The 19,935-nt window shown below is 41.3% G+C and overlaps 1 protein-coding gene across 2 annotated transcripts; it reads left to right on the top strand.

Annotated features, from left to right (window-relative positions):
• Window positions 1-735: 735 nt before the first annotated feature.
• N6AMT1 (N-6 adenine-specific DNA methyltransferase 1) lies at window positions 736-19,660 on the top strand. 2 transcript variants are annotated; one of them, XM_052646517.1, is made up of 7 exons: window positions 736-869; window positions 3,543-3,629; window positions 4,687-4,777; window positions 9,136-9,219; window positions 16,911-17,052; window positions 18,131-18,243; window positions 19,544-19,660. In XM_052646517.1, exons 1-6 carry the CDS (start codon window positions 736-738, stop codon window positions 18,235-18,237), a joined length of 645 nt encoding a protein of 214 aa, XP_052502477.1. In that variant the 3' UTR covers window positions 18,238-18,243; window positions 19,544-19,660. The 2 variants fall into 2 exon arrangements, with proteins under 2 accessions (XP_052502477.1, XP_052502469.1); XM_052646509.1 differs by lacking the exon at window positions 19,544-19,660 and having other exon boundaries at window positions 18,131-18,379.
• The last annotated feature ends 275 nt before the right edge of the window (window positions 19,661-19,935 follow it).

Raw genomic sequence — 19,935 nt, 5'->3', positions numbered from 1 at the left:
CTGTGTAGTTGCAAGCAGCGGCTACTTTCTAGCTGTGATGCAAGGGGCTTCTCACTTCCCTGGTTTCTCTTGTTGCAGATCAAGGGCTCTAGAGCTCAGGCTCAGCAATTGTGGTGCTTGGTGGGGAGGGTGGGTTGTAGTCGTCACAGATGTGGAATTGTCCCAGAGCAGGGATTCAATACAAGGAAGTCTCAGCAGTGTATTAAATGAAAGAAAAATGCATCCTCTTGCATGAGTGAGGTTTATAAAAAGAGAACATTCATGATACAGCATCAAGAAGGCAATTTTTGTAATATTACTAAAAAATGAAATAAGGGAAAAAAATCTTAATCTAAAGGCTCAAGGCTGAACGTTCAACTGATGGAAAGAAAAAAATTCGTTAAATTTGGTAACCATTCTATTACGGATTTTTTTCGAATCCTTGCAAACTAGAATAGAAGAAAACTTCTAAATACATAGAGAAAACATTCTCCTTAGTCAAAAACAACAAAGGCTGCCTCTACCCAGCGCTAGTCCATAAAGTAATATAAAATTTAATATTCGAAAGAAGGAAACAAACGTGAGAAGTTGCTGATTATACAACTGTCTAATTAGCAACGGAAAGACACCCGCGGACCAGCCCTATAGGAGGCTCCTCGCCAGCCCTGGTGCCCCGCCCCCAAGCCCAGGCCCGCGCCCTTGCACGTACGCATGCGCAACTTTGGCGCACGCGCGCCGGCCAAAGAGAGGGGAAAGATGGCGGGGCCCAGCTTCCCAACGCCGCTGCACGGACATGTGGGCCGCGGCGCCTTCAGCGACGTGTACGAGCCCGCGGAGGACACTTTTCTGCTGCTGGACGCACTCGAAGCGGCGGCGGCCGAACTCACGGGGTGCGAGGAGGGCAGGGTCCCCGCGGGAGAGGGCTCGGGAGTCCTGGAGAGGCGGCGGCCCAGGACCGAGGCAAGGACTGTCGCTGCCCTCCCCGCGAGGAGGCGGTGTCGGCCCGCCTGGGGACAGCTGACGCCAGAATACTGTAACTGAGGGTTTTCCCGTGGATGCACACAATCAGTGCGGCAGGGAGCTAGCCGCTTTCTTCCCAAGGCGCTGTTTTGGTTTCAGGGGCTCCATGCTTCCTCACCACTTCAGGATGTATCATTTCCTATCAGCTGTTAATCTGAAGAGCCTGAAGGGTAGCGATATTATAACACGTTCAAAAGCAAAACGTCCTGAGAACGGTGCCTCGCAGTATGACCGTTTTTAGTCAATATCAGTGCCCCGTGGCATTATTGAATCTACGCAGTATATAAAGGCATCCTCCAGCAGTGGAAGGGCACCAAAAAGAAATGAGGTTGTAAAATATTGCAGTAGGGGAGTGTGTTTAAACCCACTGGATAGCATACTCATCTACCCAGCAAAAGCCTGGCCACGTGTGGTTACTGGGCACTTGAAATGTGACTAGCACTGAATTTTTTTTTTTTTACTGAATTTTTAATTGTAAAAAAATTTAAAGTTACATGCAGCTAGCTGCCTATAGAATATACCCTAACGTATAATAAGTATTAACATTGATTTGTTGAAGCGCTCATATAGATTTTAACATTATAAAAAGTGAATACTTACAGTGTCATTTTTTAGATGAAAGCAATTGGGGTAGTTAGATTTAATTAATTTGGGCTTCCCGGGTAGCTCAACTGGTAAAGAATCCACCTGCAGTGCAAGATACCCCCCGCTTCGATTCCTGGGTTGGGAAGTTCCCCTGGAGAAGGGATTGGTTACACACTGCAGTATTCTTGGGCTTCCCTGGTGGTTCAGATAGTAAAGAATCCCCCTGCAAAGTGGGAGACCTGTACTCCATCCCTAGGTTGGGAAGATTCCCTAGAGGAGGGCATAGCAACCCACTTCAGTATTCTTGCCTGGAGGATTGCCGTGGACAGAGCAGCCTGGTGGGCTACAGTCTGTGGGGTCCCAAACAGTCCACACGACTAAGCACACAGCACACACAGATTTAAAGATCAAAAGTTGAAATGGGTTTTTTTCAGGGTGAAACAAACAGCTGTCGGGCTTAGAAGGTCCAAATTGTATTTGTTTCTCTCTCTTGGTCATGTTTTTCTGTGTATAAATTGCCCCAACGCTTATTAAACCAGTTTTTCATTGTAAGCATTGGAACTTTTGGATCTACTGGAATACAGAATGGAACAGTACTGTTTTATAACATATCTTTTAAGATTTTAAAGCACAAATTCCCTTGCTGTAAAAGGAACTGTTTTTATTTTAAAGTCTTGGGTATTTCTGGTCATGGAATTCTAATTATTTATGAGGCCATGATAGTTATTTTCAAATAGAAGCCTCCTGGTAAGATTCAGAAGACCTTCCTACAGCACAGTAAAGCCTTGTCAGATGTACAGAGTGGTTCCAGAAGTTAGAAAACCCTCAAGTCTGTTGTTTTTGAGTATTTCATTTGGGGAAGTTAGGTGCTAGTGAAGTCGCTCGGTTGTGTCCGACTCTTTGCTACCCCACGGAGTATAGCCCACCAGGCTCCTCTGTCCATGAGATTTTTCAGGCAAGAATACTGGAGTGGATTGCCATTTTCTTCTCTAGGGGATCTTCCCAACCCAAGGATCAAACCCTCATCTCCTTAGGTGCTAGAGTGCCCCTTAAATACCATCATATCTATTTCTGGAATGGGGATGATTTGTACTTCTACTGTATATACAAGATTATGTTGTTGTTTAGTCACCAAGTCATGTCCAACTCTTCGCAACACCCCTGGACTGTAGCCCGCCAGACTCCTCTGTCCATGGGATTTCCCAGGCAAGAATACTGGAGTGGATTGCCATTTTCTTCTCTAGGAGATCTTCCCAACCCAGGGATCAAACCCTCATCTCCTGCATTGTCAGGTGGGTTCTTTACCACTGGGTCACCAGGGACGCCCATGTACAAGATTATAGGGAAGGATAAGTACAGTAGAATCAAGAATTTCTGTATTTAATAGCATTCTTAAGAGTATTATTCTAAGGTCAGATTACTTGGATGTTTTCCCAATTCAGTGTAGAGATGTATAAATACAGGATTTCTCTGCTGCTCTAAATCTATTATTAGTAGAAGGCAGAGGTGCTCTTGTCTTCCCCTGGGATATGCTGATGGATTCATGAGTTACTTCAAAATGAGAGAAACATCTTTTATAAATAAATGTTGTAATAATACCTTTTCATTTTTAGGAAACACCAAACTAGGAGCTCCTTCTGGGAAAAGCTGATGTCTTCCGTATTAATATTTCCAACCCTAAATTAACATTCTATTGTTTATGTAATGTTTTGTGAAAATCAAAAACTATTATTTTACAGACTTCGATCACACACCCAAAATTTCAACAGTTTTGAACACTAAATGAGCACTAAGTGATTGTTGGAAATTAGCTTATTTATAAATTTCTTTTATATTTCCATGTGTTTTCAGGTGAGGGATGATTCTGGGAAATAGACATTAAAAGTAGCATGAGTTATTTTCCATGATGTGTATTTTAATACCACTGTGCTAATATTTATTTTATTTTGTTTTTTTAGAGTGGAAATATGCCTCGAGGTTGGCTCAGGGTCTGGAGTGGTATCTGCATTCCTAGCCTCTGTGATCGGGCCTCAAGCTTTGTATATGTAAGTGTAAGTATACACATTCATCCACACCTTGGTCTAAGAGATTCACTGTGACTATGACTGCTTGAATGAAACCATTTTTGTAAGTGGATAATATGTATCTGATAGTGTCTATTTTAAGTGTACTCTGAGAGTCCCTTGGACTGCAAGGAGATCCAACCAGTCCATTCTAAAGGAGATCAGTCCTGGGATTTCTTTGGAAGGAATGATGCTAAAGCTGAAACTCCAGTACTTTGGCCACCTCATGCGAAGAGTTGACTTATTGGAAAAGACTCTGATGCTGGGAGGGATTGGGGGCAGGAGGAGAAGGGGACGACCAAGGATGAGATGGCTGGATGGTATCACCGACTCGATGGACATGAGTTTGAGTGAACTCCAGGAGTTGGTGATCGACAGGGAGGCCTGGGGTGCTGAGATTCATGGGGTCGCAAAGAGTCAGACACGACTGAGCGACTGAACTGAACTGAGGACTCTGATTACAAATTATGCCTCCCTAAAAGTGACAAATGCATGTTCAAAATTGTCCCATTATGCTGCATAATTATAGACACCACATAATAATTTTAAGTCATCTGTAAATTTGAATCATTTTTAGATAATTTATCAGAAAAAAATTGGAATATAATAAAATTTCGTTTTAGAAGATTTGAGAACATAGAAAATATAAACAAGAAAATAAAAATCACCCATAAATTTTACCACACGTGGCCCAACTGTTTCATTTCTTTCTTTACTGCCTATGTTTTTCATTTAATACTGTATGATGAGCACTTTCCTTTTAAATTTCATTTTTGGTAGCTGCATTGTATTTCTCCATTAGATTCATAATTTAATAAATTCCTTCAGATATATTTGCATGTAGCTATATCCTACTCTTGGACTTTACATCAGTATAACAATTTTTTTCATTAGTATGACAAATCTGAATTGTTTTTCTATTCACCATTATTAAAGTATTTCAGTTTTTTTCTAAATCTACTTTATATAAAAGGAGTGGGACATTCTTTGAATTTTTATCCATAGACATGGGGTATAGTTTTTTCTTTTCTGTTTATAGGTGCACCGATGTCAACCCTGAGGCAGCAGTGTGTACCCTGGAGACTGCACGCTGTAACAAAGTCCACATTCAACCAATAATTACAGATTTGGTAAGCTGTTACTCTTTGCCCAGCAGGGTAATAATTAATTTTCTTTTCAGTTAAGTTAAGGTCAAGATGATTTACATCAAAGAAACTTGAGTGGTTAATTAATTAACTTTTAACCCAGTACAGTACAGTGCAGTTCATTCAGTCATGTCCGACTCTTTTAACCCACTAGACAAAGTAAATTCTTAACTGATCAGTTCAGTTCAGTTCCGTCGTTCAGTTCAGTTCCGTCGCTCAGTCGTGTTCTACTCTTTGCGATCCCATGAACTGTAGCACGCCAGGCTTCCCTGTCCATCACCAACTCCCAGAGTTTACTCAAACTCATCTCCATTGAATCGGTGATGCCATCCAACCATCTCATTCTCTGTTTCTCCTCCTGCCTTCAATCTTTCCCAGTATCAGGGTCTTTTCCAGTGAGTCAGCTCTTCACATCAGGTAGCCAAAGTATTGGAGTTTCAATTTCAACATCAGTCCTTCCAATGAATATTCACGATTGATTTCTCTTAGGATGGACTGGTTGGATCTCCCTGGAGTCCAAGGGACTCTCAAGCATCTTCTCCAACAACACAGTTCAAAAGCATCAATTCTTTGGCACTCAGCTTTCTTTATAGTCCAACTCTCACATCCATACTTGACTACTGGAAAAACCATAGCCTTGACTAGATGGACCTTTGTTGGCAAAGTAATGTCTCTGCTTTTTAATATGCTGTCTAGGTTGGTCATAACTTTCCTTCCAAGGAGTAAGCATCTTTTTATTTCATGGCTGCACTCACCATCTGCAGTGATTTTGGAGCCCAAAAGTGATTTTGGGCTCTTAAGCTAATACAATCTACCTTTTCCACAATCCAAAGGAAACTTCTGCTGGCTTGTACAGATCAGGTATCGTTCAGTCAGGAGTGAAGAGAATCCATCAAACCAGCTTTAATAAAAAGAGTGGATGGCTTCAGGCATGGCTAGCTTCAGGAACTCAGATGATGTTACAGGCATCTTTTTCTTAGCTCTAAACTTCTTTCTAGTAGCTCTGTTCCTCCACAGTCTTTGGCTGCATAGTAGCAAGATGCTTACATCTCCGTATCTTATTTCTCAGCAACCCTATAGGGAAAGAAACACTTTCTATTTTCAGTTACTATAGCAGAAACTGCAGACTGAGTACCATTTGTATCAACTTCTGTCATATGCCCATCTCTCAGTCTGTTACTGTGATCCAGGGGGATTAGATACGCACGAGATTGACTTGAGCCTGAGTGGTAGTCCCACTCCCACAGCTGGGTTGAAATAAACCCTACCCGTACCACTCCTGTTGAGGAGTGGAGGTAGAGTTTCCTCAACGAAAGTCAAGGAGACATCATCAGAAGAAAGGCAGAACAGGTCCAAGGCTGGTAAAAACAACAGATGGCAACTCCAGAACCATTATTTTAAGTTACACATCATACATTTCTCAATTCCAGATTTTAGAATATTTTCGATTAAATGAGTAAGATTTGGATAATTTTGAACCTTTTTTTACTTATAAATATTAATGACTTTTTATAAGCCAAAATCATGATAGTATGTACAAGGTGGGCCTAAGACATATAAAATACTTTCATGTTGTTTGGCCTGTGTTACTCTTAGACTGATAAAGTTTTGAGGTTTTTCTTTTTTTTTAAACTCACAAATGATTTAAGGAATCAAGCCAAAGATCTAAGAAATTTTGTATCACTAGAAGTCGTTAGTGCTATTATTAAAAATTAGACTATCAAGAAAGGTACTCAGTTGATTTACATGAAATCAGTATGGTAATTTTGCTCTTGAAATTTTTAATATGTCCATGAAGTGAAGTCGCTCAGTCGTGTCCCACTCTTTGTGACCCCATGGACTGTAGCCTACCAGGCTCCTCTGTCCATGGGATTTTCCAGGCAATAGTCCTGGAGTGGATTGCCATTTCCTTCTCCAGGGGATCTTCCCAACCCAGGGATCAAACTTGGGTCTCCCGCGGTGTAGACAGACGCTTTACTGTCTGAGCCACCAGGAAAGTCCTACTATGTCCATAATTAGTATTATATGGTTTTTTTTGGTATAACAATAAAGCTTTAGAGATAGAAGAAATAAGTCACTAAACTAATACAGTGATAAATCCAGAGTTTATGCTCAGATTGTCTGAATCAAAATCTAGAGGTCTCACAGCGTTTTAAAGGTGGAAGTCAGTTCTAAAGCTGTCAGAATCCATTTTGTCAATAGTGAAAGTTGACCATAATACTCAGTGCTGACTTGTGGCAAAGAAAATAGAAAGAGGTAGGTATGAAGTGAAGTGAAACTTGCTCGGTCATGTCCAACTCTTTGTGACCCTATGGACTATACAGTCCATGGAATTCTCTAGGCTAGAATACTGAAGTGGGTAGCCATTCTCTTCTCCAGGGGATCTTCCCAAGCCAGGTTGAACCTAGGTCTCCCACTTTGTAGGCAGATTCTTTACCAGCTGAGCCACAAGGGTTTATTCTTGTTTGAAATATTTCTTGCAAATAGTTTATTCCATGTCTTTTTCTTGCTTGATCAAGCCCAAAATAGTAAACCATATTCAACCATACTAGTCATCAAAGAAATGTAAAGGAAAACAATGAAATCCTATTTTTCCTTACAACATTATGGATTAAATACCATGATACATGGCTAGAAGGTGGAAGCGCATATCGACACAAATTTCACAAACTTTCTGAAGGTCAAATGCATATGCAAATATAGATAGAGAGACACGTACATTATACACACACACACACACACATACATATATATATATAGACAGAGAGAGATGGGAGGATGGGGGAACCATAGAATTAGAATTAGCACTTTTTACTAAGGATGTGTGGTGATTGGTTTGAATTTTAAAACTCTAGTACAAAAGCTATCTATAGATGAATTTGCCAAACTTTATATTTATTTGTATTCAGAACACTAGATATGAGGCTTCCCTGGTAGCTCAGATGGTAAAGTGTCTGCCTACAATGCAGGAGACCTGGGTTTGATCCCTGGGTCAGGAAGATCCTCTGGAGAAGGAAATGGCAACCCACTCCAGTACTCTTGCCTTCTTGTATTCAGAACACTAGATATAGATTATCACAACTATCAAAAACTATTATTTTGGATAATTGAGTTTGTTTACAAAGTTTGTATTTCCTTTTTAGCTTTAGAAGGAAGTCTTTTTCAAATGTGTCTTTTGCACTTCCTTACATTCTTAAACTGAACATAATTTTACCTTTTAGTGATTCAAGGCCATTAATATGAATATCAGTCATCATTCTGTACTGTATATGATGATGACAAGGCTTATTAGATTCTAAGTTTTTATTTTCTGCCGTGATTCTGAGTTTTTATTTTCTCTCCTCTTTGTCTTTTCACTTGCTTTATGTTGTCATATTTTAGTGCTCCCCATAGATAGCACTTCCTCTCTCTTTTCATATGCTTTGTGCTAGAAATGCATGGATGTGTGCTAAGTCAATTCAGTTGTGTCCAACCCTGCGACCCTGTGGACTGTAGCCTGCCAGGCTCCTCTGTCCGTGGGATTCTCCAGACAAGAATACTGGAATGGGTTGCCATGCCCACCTCCCAGGGGACTTCCTGACCCAGTGATTGAACCCATGTCTCCTACATTGCAGGCAGATTCTTTTACTGCTGAGCCACCAGGGAAGCCCTTGTGCTAGAATATCAAGCAATTGATTTAGTTAGATTTGTATTTAAACTAAGAGTTTAACAGTTCTGAACAATTCTATAGAAAGTTGTATCAGTTCAAAGATTTACAAGATGCCAAACAACTTGTGTTTTTAGTGTCTCTTCCCACTATTTTTAGTTCTTTTTTTCTTTGATATGTAATTGTTTCAGCCAGTACATTTACAAGTTACTAAAGAAGTAGAAGGAAAAGTACAGCCCCATCATCTGGTACTTTTGTCATGAATATATGTTTTCTGTCATCTTATAAAACATTTCCGTTAGTTGTAGAAAATAAGTATTTAAGTTAGCTATAAATTTAAAGTTGTGTACAAATCTATGTAAAATATATAAGAGCTTGCCTCCTTCTTATTTTATCTTCTAAAAGTGAGCCCAGAGTGTAGCTATTGAAACTAATGAAGAGCAGAGTGTTCATTCTGATAAATAGCTTATTTTCCTTGTTTATAGGTGGAAACATGTTTTTTTTTTTTAATCTGAATCAAAATACAAAAATATTTATCTCCATTTCTGTCTTAAATATGGGCTCTAACATACTTTTGTCTAAAAACGTGGGAGAATATATTTAAAGATTGATTGATTGATCCATGTATCCAACCATCTACTTATTTATTTATTTGTGGGTCCAGCTTAAAATTCTGACTCTCTTGAACATTTTTTAGGTCAAAGGCTTGCTACCAAGATTGAAGGAAAGTGTTGATCTTCTTGTGTTTAATCCTCCTTATGTTGTGACTCCACCTGAAGAGGTAAGATGTACGGCAAAATTTAATTACTAATATTTTCAGCTGTTTTCTATCTCAGATCAAATGTACTTTATCAAATGACATCAGTCAGCTGCTAATAACAGACTGCTCTGATTTTACTCATGGGTGAAAGTGAAAGTCGCTCAGTCATGTCCAACTCTTTGTGACTAGGTGGACTATAAAGTCCATGGAATTCTCTAGGCCAGAATACTGGAGTGGGTAGCCATTCCCTTCTCCAGGGGATCTTCCCAACCCAGGGATCGAACCGAGGTCTCCTGCACTGCTGGTGGATTCTTTACCAGCTGAGCCACAAGGGAAGCCTAAGAATACCGGAGTGGATACCCTATCCCTTCTCTAGCAGATCTTCCCAACCCAGGAATCGAACTGGGATCTCCTGCATTGCACGTGGATTCTTTACCAACTGAACTATCAGGGAAGCCTGATTTTACTCATAATTGTCTATTATTGAATACTGTTGGTAGACATAGGAAAGGAGCCTGAAGTTAATGGAAATTCAAACTGTGATCCATATCTAGTCTTTAAAATCCCATGCATATCAGGCCATGGTATTTAAATCGTATGTGTGTGTGTACCTTTATCATGAATAACAAATCTGCAAAACAAAATATTTTACTCAGCCTTAAATTCACATAGGAATTATCTCTGAAAGGCTCAGGTTTCCTCCTTTCACAGGTATTTGGAAGTGGGGGAAGAGGAGAAACAATTCTCACCTCAGGTAGGAAAAGATACAACCTTGAAATACATAATTATAAAGTTTTCAGTCATGAAGAGGAAAACCATATTAGAAGTGTTAGGTACTCAGTCATGTCTGACTCTTTGTGACCCTATGGACTATAGCCCGCCAGGCGGCTCTGTCCATGGAATTTCCCAGGCAAGAATACTGGATTGGGTTGCCATTTTCTGCTCCAGGGGATCTTCCTGATCCAGGGATCAAACCCCCATCTCCTGTGCTTCTTGCATTGCAAGTAGATTCTTTACCCTCTGTGCCACCAAGGAAGCCAACCATATTAACCACTTCCCAATTTAAAGAAAGAATGGACAAAGCAGACAGAAGTCTAATAATGGACTAAGGCTTTCCTTTGAATTATTATACCTATTTTATTCTTTGATTATCAGCAAGGCGGATAAATCTTGCATTCATCTCCACTGAGAAAGGAGAGGTCTGCATTGCTGCTGCCGCTCGTAGTGAGAAGCTGTTTCTCCCTTGACATCAGTTCAGTTCAGTCGCTCAGTCGTGTCCGACTCTTTGCGACCCCATGAGTCGCAGCACGCCAGGCCTCCCTGTCCATCACCAACTCCCGGAGGTCACTCAGACTTGTGTCCATCGAATCAGTGATACCATCCAGCCATCTCATCCTCCGTCGTCCCCTTCTCCTCCGGCCCCCAATCCCTCCCAGCATCAGTCTTTTCCAGTAAGTCAACACTTCGCATGAGGTGGCCAAAGTACTGGAGTTTCAGCTTTAGCATCATTCCTTCCAAAGAAATCCCAGGGCTGATCTCCTTCAGAATGGACAGGTTGGATCTCCTTGCAGTCCAAGGGACTCTCAAGAGTCCTCTCCAACACCACAGTTCAAAAGCATCAATTCTTCAGCGCTCTGCCTTCTATAGTCCAGCTCTCACATCCATACATGACCACAGGAAAAACCATAGCCTTGACTAGACGGACCTTAGTCAGCAAAGTAATGTCTCTGCTTTTGAATATACTATCTATGTTGGTCATCACTTTTCTTCCAAGGAGTAAGCGTCTTATAATTTCATGGCTGCAGTCACCATCTGCAGTGATTTTGGAGCCCAAAAACTGAAGTCTGACACTGTTTCCACTGTTTCCCCATCTATTTCCCATGAAGTGATGGGACCAGATGCCATGATCTTCGTTTTCTGAATGTTGAGCTTTAAGCCAACCTTTTCACTCTCCTCTTTCACTTTCATCAAGAGGTTTTTTAGTTCCTCTTCACTTTCTGCCATAATAGTGGTATCATCTGCATATCTGAGGTTATTGATATTTCTCCCAGCAGTCTTGATTCCAGCTTGTGTTTCTTCCAGTCCAGCGTTTCTCATGATGTACTCTGCATGTAAGTTAAATAAGCAGGGTGACAATATACAGCCTTGACGTACTCCTTTTCCTATTTGGAACCAGTCTGTTGTTCCATGTCCAGTTCTAACTGTTGTTCCTGACCTGCATACAGATTTCTCAAGAGGCAGGTCAAGTGGTCTGGTATTCCCATCTCTTTCAGAATGTTCCACAGTTTATTGTGATCACACAGTCAAAGGCTTTGGCATAGTCAATGAAGCAGAAATAGATATTTCTCTGGAACTGTCTTGCTTTTTCCATGATCCAGCAGATGTTGGCAATTTGATCTCTGGTTCCTCTGCCTTTTCTAAAACCAGCTTGAACATCAGGAAGTTCACAGTTCACGTATTGCTGAAGTCTGGCTTGGAGAATTTTGAGCATTGCTTTACTAGCATGTGAGATGAGTGCAACTGTGCGGTAGTTTGAGCATTCTTTGGCATTGCCTTTCTTTGGAATTGGAATGAAAACTGACCTTTTCCAGTGCTGTGGCCACTGCTGAGTTTTCCAAATTTGCTGGCATATTGAGTGCAGCACTTTCACAGCATCATCTTTCAGGATTTGAAACAGCTCAACTGGAATCCATCACCTCCACTAGCTTTGTTCATAGTGATGCTTTCTGAGGCCCACTTGACTTCACATTCCAGGATGTCTGGCTCTAGATGAGTGATCACACCATCGTGATTATCCGGGTCGTGAAGGTCTTTTTTGTACAGTTCTGTGTATTCTTGCCACCTCCTCTTAATATCTTCTGCTTCTGTTAGGTCCAGACCATTTCTGTCCTTTATTGAGCCCATCTTTGCATGAAATGCTCCCTTGGTATCTCTAATTTTCTTGAAGAGATCTCTAGTCTTTCCCATTCTGTTGTTTTCCTCTATTTCTTTGCATTGATTGCTGAAGAAGGCTTTCTTATCTCTTCTTGCTATTCTTTGGAACTCTGCATTCAGATGCTTATATCTTTCCTTTTCTCCTTTGCTTTTCGCCTCTCTTCTTTTCACAGCTATTTGTAAGGCCTCCCCAGACAGCCATTTTGCTTTTTGCCTTTCTTTTCCATGGGGATGGTCTTCATCCCTGTCTCCTGTACAATGTCACGAACCTCATTCCATAGTTCATCAGGCACTCTATCTATCAGATCTAGGCCCTTAAATCTATTTCTCACTTCCACTGTATAATCATAAGGGATTTGATTTAGGTCATACCTGAATGGTCTAGCAGTTTTCCCTACTTTCTTCAGTTTGATTCTGAATTTGGCAATAAGGAGTTCATGATCTGAGCGACAGTCAGCCCCTGGCCTTATTTTTGCTGACTGTATAGAGCTTCTCCATCTTTGGCTGCAAAGAATATAATCAGTCTGATTTCAGTGTTGACCATCTGGTGATGTCCATGTGTTGAGTCTTCTCTTGTGTTGTTGGAAGTGGGTGTTTGCTATGACCAGTGCATTTTCTTGGCAAAACTCTATTAGTCTTTGCCCTGCTTCATTCCACATTCCAAGGCCAAATTTGCCTGTTACTCCAGGTGTTTCTTGACTTCCTACTTTTGCATTCCAGTCCCCTATAATGAAACGGACATCTTTTTTAGTTGTTAGTCTAAAAGGTCTTGTAGGTCTTCATAGAACCGTTCAACTTCAGCTTCTTCAGCGTTACTGGTTGGGGCATAGAATGGATAACTGTGATATTGAATGGTTTGCCTTGGAGACGAACAGAGATCATTCTGTCATTTTTGAGATTGCATCCAAGTACTGCATTTTGGACTCTCTTGTTGACCATGATGGCTACTCCATTTCTTCTAAGGGATTCCTGCCCGCAGTAGTAGATATAATGGTCATCTGAGTTAAATTCACCCATTCCGGTCCATTTTAGTTTGCTGATTCCTAGAATGTCGACGTTCACTCTTGCCATCTCTTGTTTGACCACTTCCATTTTGCCTTGATTCATGGACCTGACGTTCCAGGTTCCTATGCAATATTGCTCTTTACAGCATCGGACCTTGCTTCTATCACCAGTCACATCCACAGCTGCGTATTGTTTTTGCTTTGGCTCCATCCCTTCATTCTTTCTGGAGTTATTTCTCCACTGATCTCCAGTAGCATATTGGGCACCTACTGACCTGGGGAGTTCCTCCTTCAGTATCCTATCATTTTGCCTTTTCATACTGTTCATGGGGTTCTCAAGGCAAGAATTCTGAAGTGGTTTGCCATTCCCTTCTCCAGTGGACCACATTCTGTCAGACCTCTCCACCATGACCCGCCCATCTTGCGTTGCCCCGCAGGCATGGCTTGGTTTCATTGAGTTAGACAAGGTTGTGGTCCTAGTGTGATTAGATTGACTAGTTTTCTCTATGGTTTCGGTGTGTCTGCCCTCTGATGCCCTCTTGCAACACCTACCATCTTACTTGGGTTTCTCTTACCTTGGGCTTGGGGTATCTCTTCACCGCTGCTCCAGCAAAGCACAGCCGCTGCTCTTTACCTTGGACGAGGGGTATCTCCTCACCACCGCCCTAACTGACCTTCAACGTGGGAGGCTCCTCTAGGCCCTCCTGCGCCCGGGCAGCCACCTCAGGTTGCTCCTCCCGGCCGCTGCCCCTGGCCTCGGGCGCCGGGTGGCTGCTCAGGGCCACCGCCTCTGGCCTCAGGCGTGAGGTGGTGTCTCCCGGCCTCCCCTGGCCTCCGATGCGGGGTAGCTCCTCTTGGCTGCCGCCCCCGACCTCGGACGTGGGGTCTCTCCTCCCAGCCGCCCTGGACTTGGACGCGGGTTGTCTCCTGGCCGCTCCTGGCCGCCCCTGGCCTTGGACACGGAGTGGCTCCACTCGGCCGCCCCCCCTGACCTCGGACGCGGGGTGTCTCCTTCCAGCCGCCACTGACCTCGGACTTGGGTAGCTCCTCTCTGCCGATCCTGCGCCGTCGCAGCCTGGCACTCTCGGCCGCTGCCCCTGACCTCGGACGTGGGGTAACTCCTCTCGGCCGCGCTCGCCGGGTTGCCGCCACCCGGATGAAATCATTTTTGAGAAGGGAAGTCATTGTCATAAGATGAGCAGCAGTTGAGCGAAATGCAGCTAAATAAAATACATGCAGCTCAGGAAAGCACTATGGAAATAAATATCAAGAGTAACAAAAATGGTTTAGTCTAGTAATCTCAGTCTTTGAGATGTAATTTAGGAAAATCATTAACAACAGAATAAAAATTTACAAAAATATGTTTATTGCACCTTTATGTGTGTCCAATGTGTCGTCACTCAGCCGTGTCCACTCTTTGTGACCCCATGGGCTGTAGCCTACACGGCTCCTTCTCCAGGGGATCTTCCCGACACAGGGATCGAACCGGGGTCTCCTGCATTGCAGGCAGACACTTTACCCTCTAAGCCATGTATATGATGGCAAATAATATGAACCTAAGTATGTAACAGAAAAGAAACAAGTAAATCATGGTTTATCAGGCCCACAAGCTACTGGGAAGCCTAGTGAATGAAGAGGAGATTCTGGGAACATGCTGGCACGATTGGGCTTCCTTTCTGCCATATTCCTACTACTAAGCTATGCGTGTAATTATACAGATAATTGAGTGTGGGCAATGTCTTGGAGTTTGTCACTTTTCCAACAGAGAAAGCTAGTGTCATCCGTTAGCAGAGCAGTTAGCAGGGTTAAAAGGCAGCGTAACAAAGATTTCCTCAAGCTTAAAAACATGTTTTACAATGTGAAACATTAGGAAACGAATTGAGAGACTGTAGTCTCTATCATGACCTGAACCAGTGGTCTGGAAACCAGATAAACTATTTTGGTTTATGAAGCTAAAAAGAATGAAATCATGAAGGTAAAAGTTGGGAAACTTAGAGGTTAGATCCAGGAGATGTAACATACAAATACCAGGAGTTTGCACATATAAAAATTGTGTCTATACTCACTGTTCCATCCCTAAACGTGAGGTTAGATATTGTGGTTTGAACCTGTGACCTGTCAAGGATTAGGAGCAGGCAGTCAGCAGGCCACCAAAGGTGACCCTCCTCCTGAAGATGAGAACTCCCCTCTGTGGCCTGTGAGATTATGGTTGGTGCCAGGCCATCCTCCTGAAGGGCCGTCTCTAGTGCAAGCAGACAGAGCTGGCTGAGCATCCCCGGAAGGCAGGTAGACAGGGTCCAGCACCGAGGGCTCCTAGTCCATGCTAAACAGGCCATCACCATGCATGCTTTCCACAGAGCAATGTACCCTGTGAAACATTCAGAGAGTGGGCTCCTCTGAAAAAAAGGGAGGAAGCCAAGGAGGAGGAAGACATGAGCCCCAGAAAAAGGGAGTGCTAGGAATGCTAGGAAAGGAAGTCTCCAGGAGGAAGGTCTTGATTAAAACAGAGGAACTGATAAAGTCCTTTCTGTGATTAACTTTGTGGGAAAGTATATGGAGAAGCTTATGACACTATGAGAATAATTGAAATACAAAAAAATTAAGCAAATGGACATGCTGAATGCCCAGCAATAGCTAAATAAGAGATGATACTTTTACACCATAAAATATTATATAGCCATTAAAAAGGAAATGGAACTATACCTGATCACAGGAAGAGATTTCTATAGGGTATTGTTGAGTGAGAAAAGTAAAATACAAGTAAGAATGTGGATACAATCCTATCTTTGTAGAACATGGACAAAAAAGAAAAACGTGTGTATATGTGTGTGTGTATAGAAGATGGGAGGGGAGCAGATGAACAAAACAGTAAAAGGGGAAAAGTACAGTTGTTTTTTTTAAGGTGTAAGAACATACTTCTTTTAATTAGACATGAACATGGTTATAGGTATAAAGAAATTACTTTTATGCCTTGACAAATGAATAAAAGTAGAGTGTACAGCTGTACATAGATAATTTAAACTGAAATATGGACAAAAACCATTAAAGGGATTAGGAAGAAAATAATTATATTAGAGTTTAAGTAGTTTTTGAGTGAGTTATTCAATATATTCCTTAGTTTTAGAAACAATATACAGTGGTAAGGCTCTAAAGATTTTTAATTCTATATAAACTCTCAAGGTTTTGTTTCTATAATAAGATTGTTATAGGAAAAAGTGCTTCTTTATACCTTTATATAATAAATGGGTTCCTAAGAAAGGGCTGTGATACTCTGAGTATCTAAGAGAGCTGGCTGCTCTGGGAAGTTGTCAAATTTTGTTCCTGTGAAGTAGATGTCTTATAATACAAGTTCTCCCGTCTAGTTTCTTTCTGATTGTTCTGTTTTAAATAGAAGAATTTAAACATGTTGATGGTAACAGGTATTACTAAGCCACATTATTATGTGCAGGGCACTGTTCTCAAACTTTAAATATACTTCCTCATTTATTCCTAATGGATAAAAAGATTTTTTTTTGATCATTTTCCTAACTGTACAGATAAAAGTGTTACTTTCCTAATGTTGCAGATGAGAAAGGAAACTAGTTCATCAAGATTAGAGACTTATATACAAGGTTACACATGCTAGGAAACAGTGGGGCCCAGATTCAGCTTTACCGCCACCTCCTCATCAGCCGTCAAATACAGAATACATACCTGTTTGGTCATCGTAGCTTGTCAAAAAGATTCCACTTTTTTGTGTGTGTAACTTAGAACAGTCTTTCTAATTTGGTACAGGTCGGGAGTCACGGGATACAGGCGGCTTGGGCTGGTGGCAGAAACGGTCGTGAAGTCATAGACAGATTCTTACCACTGGCTCCAGATCTCCTTTCACCAAGAGGATTGTTCTATTTAGTCACCATTAAAGAAAACAATCCAGGTAGTACAGACCATTTTATCTTTTAACCATTTCCTTAGCTGAAATCAAGGTTACTTGTGTCAAAGACTGTAATTAAGTAACCCAGAATGTTAATGAATGTAGTGCTGACAACTGCTAATACAGACTAGCATTCATGTTGAAAGAGGAGATTTTTAAGAGGTAGATTTTTCTGATTTTAAAGAGTATTGTGTTTTTGAGGGGTTTTCCCCTAATTTATAAACCAGTACTCAGATACAGAGTCTGTAGTTTCTTCTTCTAACACCTGGCCTTCAATACGGTGAATTTTCTGGTTTCTAGCCTTTCATGTCATCAGCAGTTCTGCTGTATATTCTTCAGTTCATCTGAAGTTTTATCATGAAAGCTGTCTCCTGATACTGAGTTTTATATCCTGGCTTTCAGATTAGTTGGTAACTAAATTGACTGTAATCTTTCTTCTCTTTTCTGTACATCTCAGGTTTGATTTTTACGTGGTATGTTATATTCTTAGTCCCTCAGATCACATCATAATTACTAGTGTTGTTGGTTTTGGAGTGGGGGAGGTGGGTTGTGTGTGTGTGGTTTTTTTGGGGGCGGTAACTCCAGTTTCCTGGTTTTGTCTTTGTAGTGTTATATATTAACAAAGGGAAGGTTTTACTTTTTTCAGTACTCCTGAAAAAAATAAGCTATTTCGTTTACTGCCACTTTTCGACATCACCGTATGATTTGCCCATACCCTTGTTGGCGTTTTTCATCCAGAAGGAGGAATGTAGGGCAGATATTAGAGTCAGGCAACTCAAAAATGAATCATTTATTGTAGTAGCAAGTATAACTCCTGTTTCTGTTGAGTCCAGAGCAGGCTACCACTGCAGCGCAGTCATTCACTCTTGATTAGAGTTCTCAGCAACACCCTGAAAATACAGAGTGCGCTCATCTATCTGAAGTCCAAGTTCACTTTAATAGAAATTGCATGGTGTTCACTGTTTTCTCAGATGAGTGGAATTTGTAAAAAGTCCGTTTATCATCTTACTAAACTGTCTAGTGATCGTGCATACTTCACCAAATAATTTAATTGGATTTTATCTTTTAATTTTCATTTTAGAAGAAATTTTGAAAATAATGAAGACAAAAGGTCTACAAGGGACCACTGCCCTTTCCAGGCAAGCAGGCCAAGAAATGCTTTCAGTCCTCAAGTTCACCAAGTCCTAATCTACGGTGTGTGCTACTTAAAGCCGAATGCTTTTGGCGTATTTTGAAACTGAAAGGTTTTTCTTTGTTAACAAGTAAAATTGTCAGAAATTTGTTATCTAGAAAAAGGCAGGCGAGTACAGCATTTCCTTTTACCCAGCAGTCAGGCCTACAGGAATATTTGCACAGATGCAAATAAATATATATATATATTGAATTTCACATATTTATATGTATTATATGTGGAGAATATATAATGAAAAAATTACACTTAATTATACGTGAAAAGGATGTTCATTTCAGCATTACTTCTAACGGCAGAACAATGAAGTTAACTGTCCGTCAGCAAAGGGATTGGTAAAATAAAGTACAGTATATTCATGTTACTAAACATCTCCAGCCATTAAACACGAGTCATGTCTGTATATACTGAACCAGAAGGGGTTCGTTATGTACTACTGATCAATGAAAAAAAAGCAAGTTGTACAATAATGTTAACCTATATGTACATTTTTTAAAAACTAACCAAGAAGGTTTGTGTGTATGTGTATATAAGAAATTCTCAAAAGGTACATGCTGCTGCTGCTGCTGCTGCTAAGTTGCCTCAGTCATGTCCGACTCTTTGCAACCCCATGGACTGTAGCCCACCAGGCTCCTCCGTCCATGGGATTCTCCAGGCAAGAATACTGGAGTGGGTTGCCATTTCCTTCTCCAAAGCAGAACAGATGGGAATAGAGGAACCTTCATTCTTTTGTGTTGGCATTTGTACAGTGATAATCTATTCTGTAAGGAAACAGTTTTTTATATAAAAGTTTTTCAAGTTTACATGCTTATTGTCTCCATTCTGTTCTATTATTTAGCATGGCTTCTGCTTCCATTCTTCTCTCTGGTCACATTTCTCCCACTTTTTATCCTTTATCATATATTTCTATTTTCTTCTTATATATTGCAAACTGCTCTTATTTTTTTTCTTAGATAAGGGAGAGTTGTATGTAAATAAACTCAACACTCAGATTAATCACATAATGTAAGAGCCTAGGGACTTCCTTGGTGGACCAGTGGTTTAGAATCTGCCTTCCAGCACAGAGGACGCAGGTTCGATCTCTGGTCAGGGAGTTAAGGTCCCACATGTCATGGGGAACTAAGCCCATGCACTGCAGCAAAAGAAGCCCGCACACCACAACTTGAGAATCCCATGCGCCGCAAGAAGCTGCCAGTGTGCCTGCCACAGCAGCAGAAGCCCAAGAAATGCACCAGAGCCCCAGCGCAGCCAACATGTAAATAATCAATAGTAAAAAGTTTTTTTTTGTTTTTTTTCTTTTTAAAGAGTCCAGGTTAAAGCGTCTGCCTGCAATGCGGGAGACCTGGGTTCGATCCCTGGGTCAGGAAGATCCCCTGGAGAAGGAGATGGCAACCCACTCCAGTATTCTTGCCTGGAGAATCCCATGGACAGAGGAGCCTGGTGGGCTATAGTCCATGGAGTCACAAAGAGTCGGACACGACTGAGCGACTTGACATGTATCTTTCAAGAAATGTCAAATTACCTTAACTAAGTTTAGGAACCTCTTCTGTAATTCCCTCCCCAACCCCCATTTAAAATATGCAGTTGACCCTTGAACAACATGGGTTTGAACTGTACAGGTCCACTTACTTGTGCACAGATTTGTTTCAATAAAGGCACTGCAGTACTTCACAATCCGTGGTTGGTTGAATCCGTGG

Source organism: Budorcas taxicolor, chromosome 1, assembly GCF_023091745.1.
Source record: "Budorcas taxicolor isolate Tak-1 chromosome 1, Takin1.1, whole genome shotgun sequence".
NCBI classification, from domain to species: domain Eukaryota; kingdom Metazoa; phylum Chordata; class Mammalia; order Artiodactyla; family Bovidae; genus Budorcas; species Budorcas taxicolor.
The sequence above is the reverse complement of the archived record's forward strand: the minus strand, read 5'-3'. Positions and strand labels throughout refer to the sequence as shown.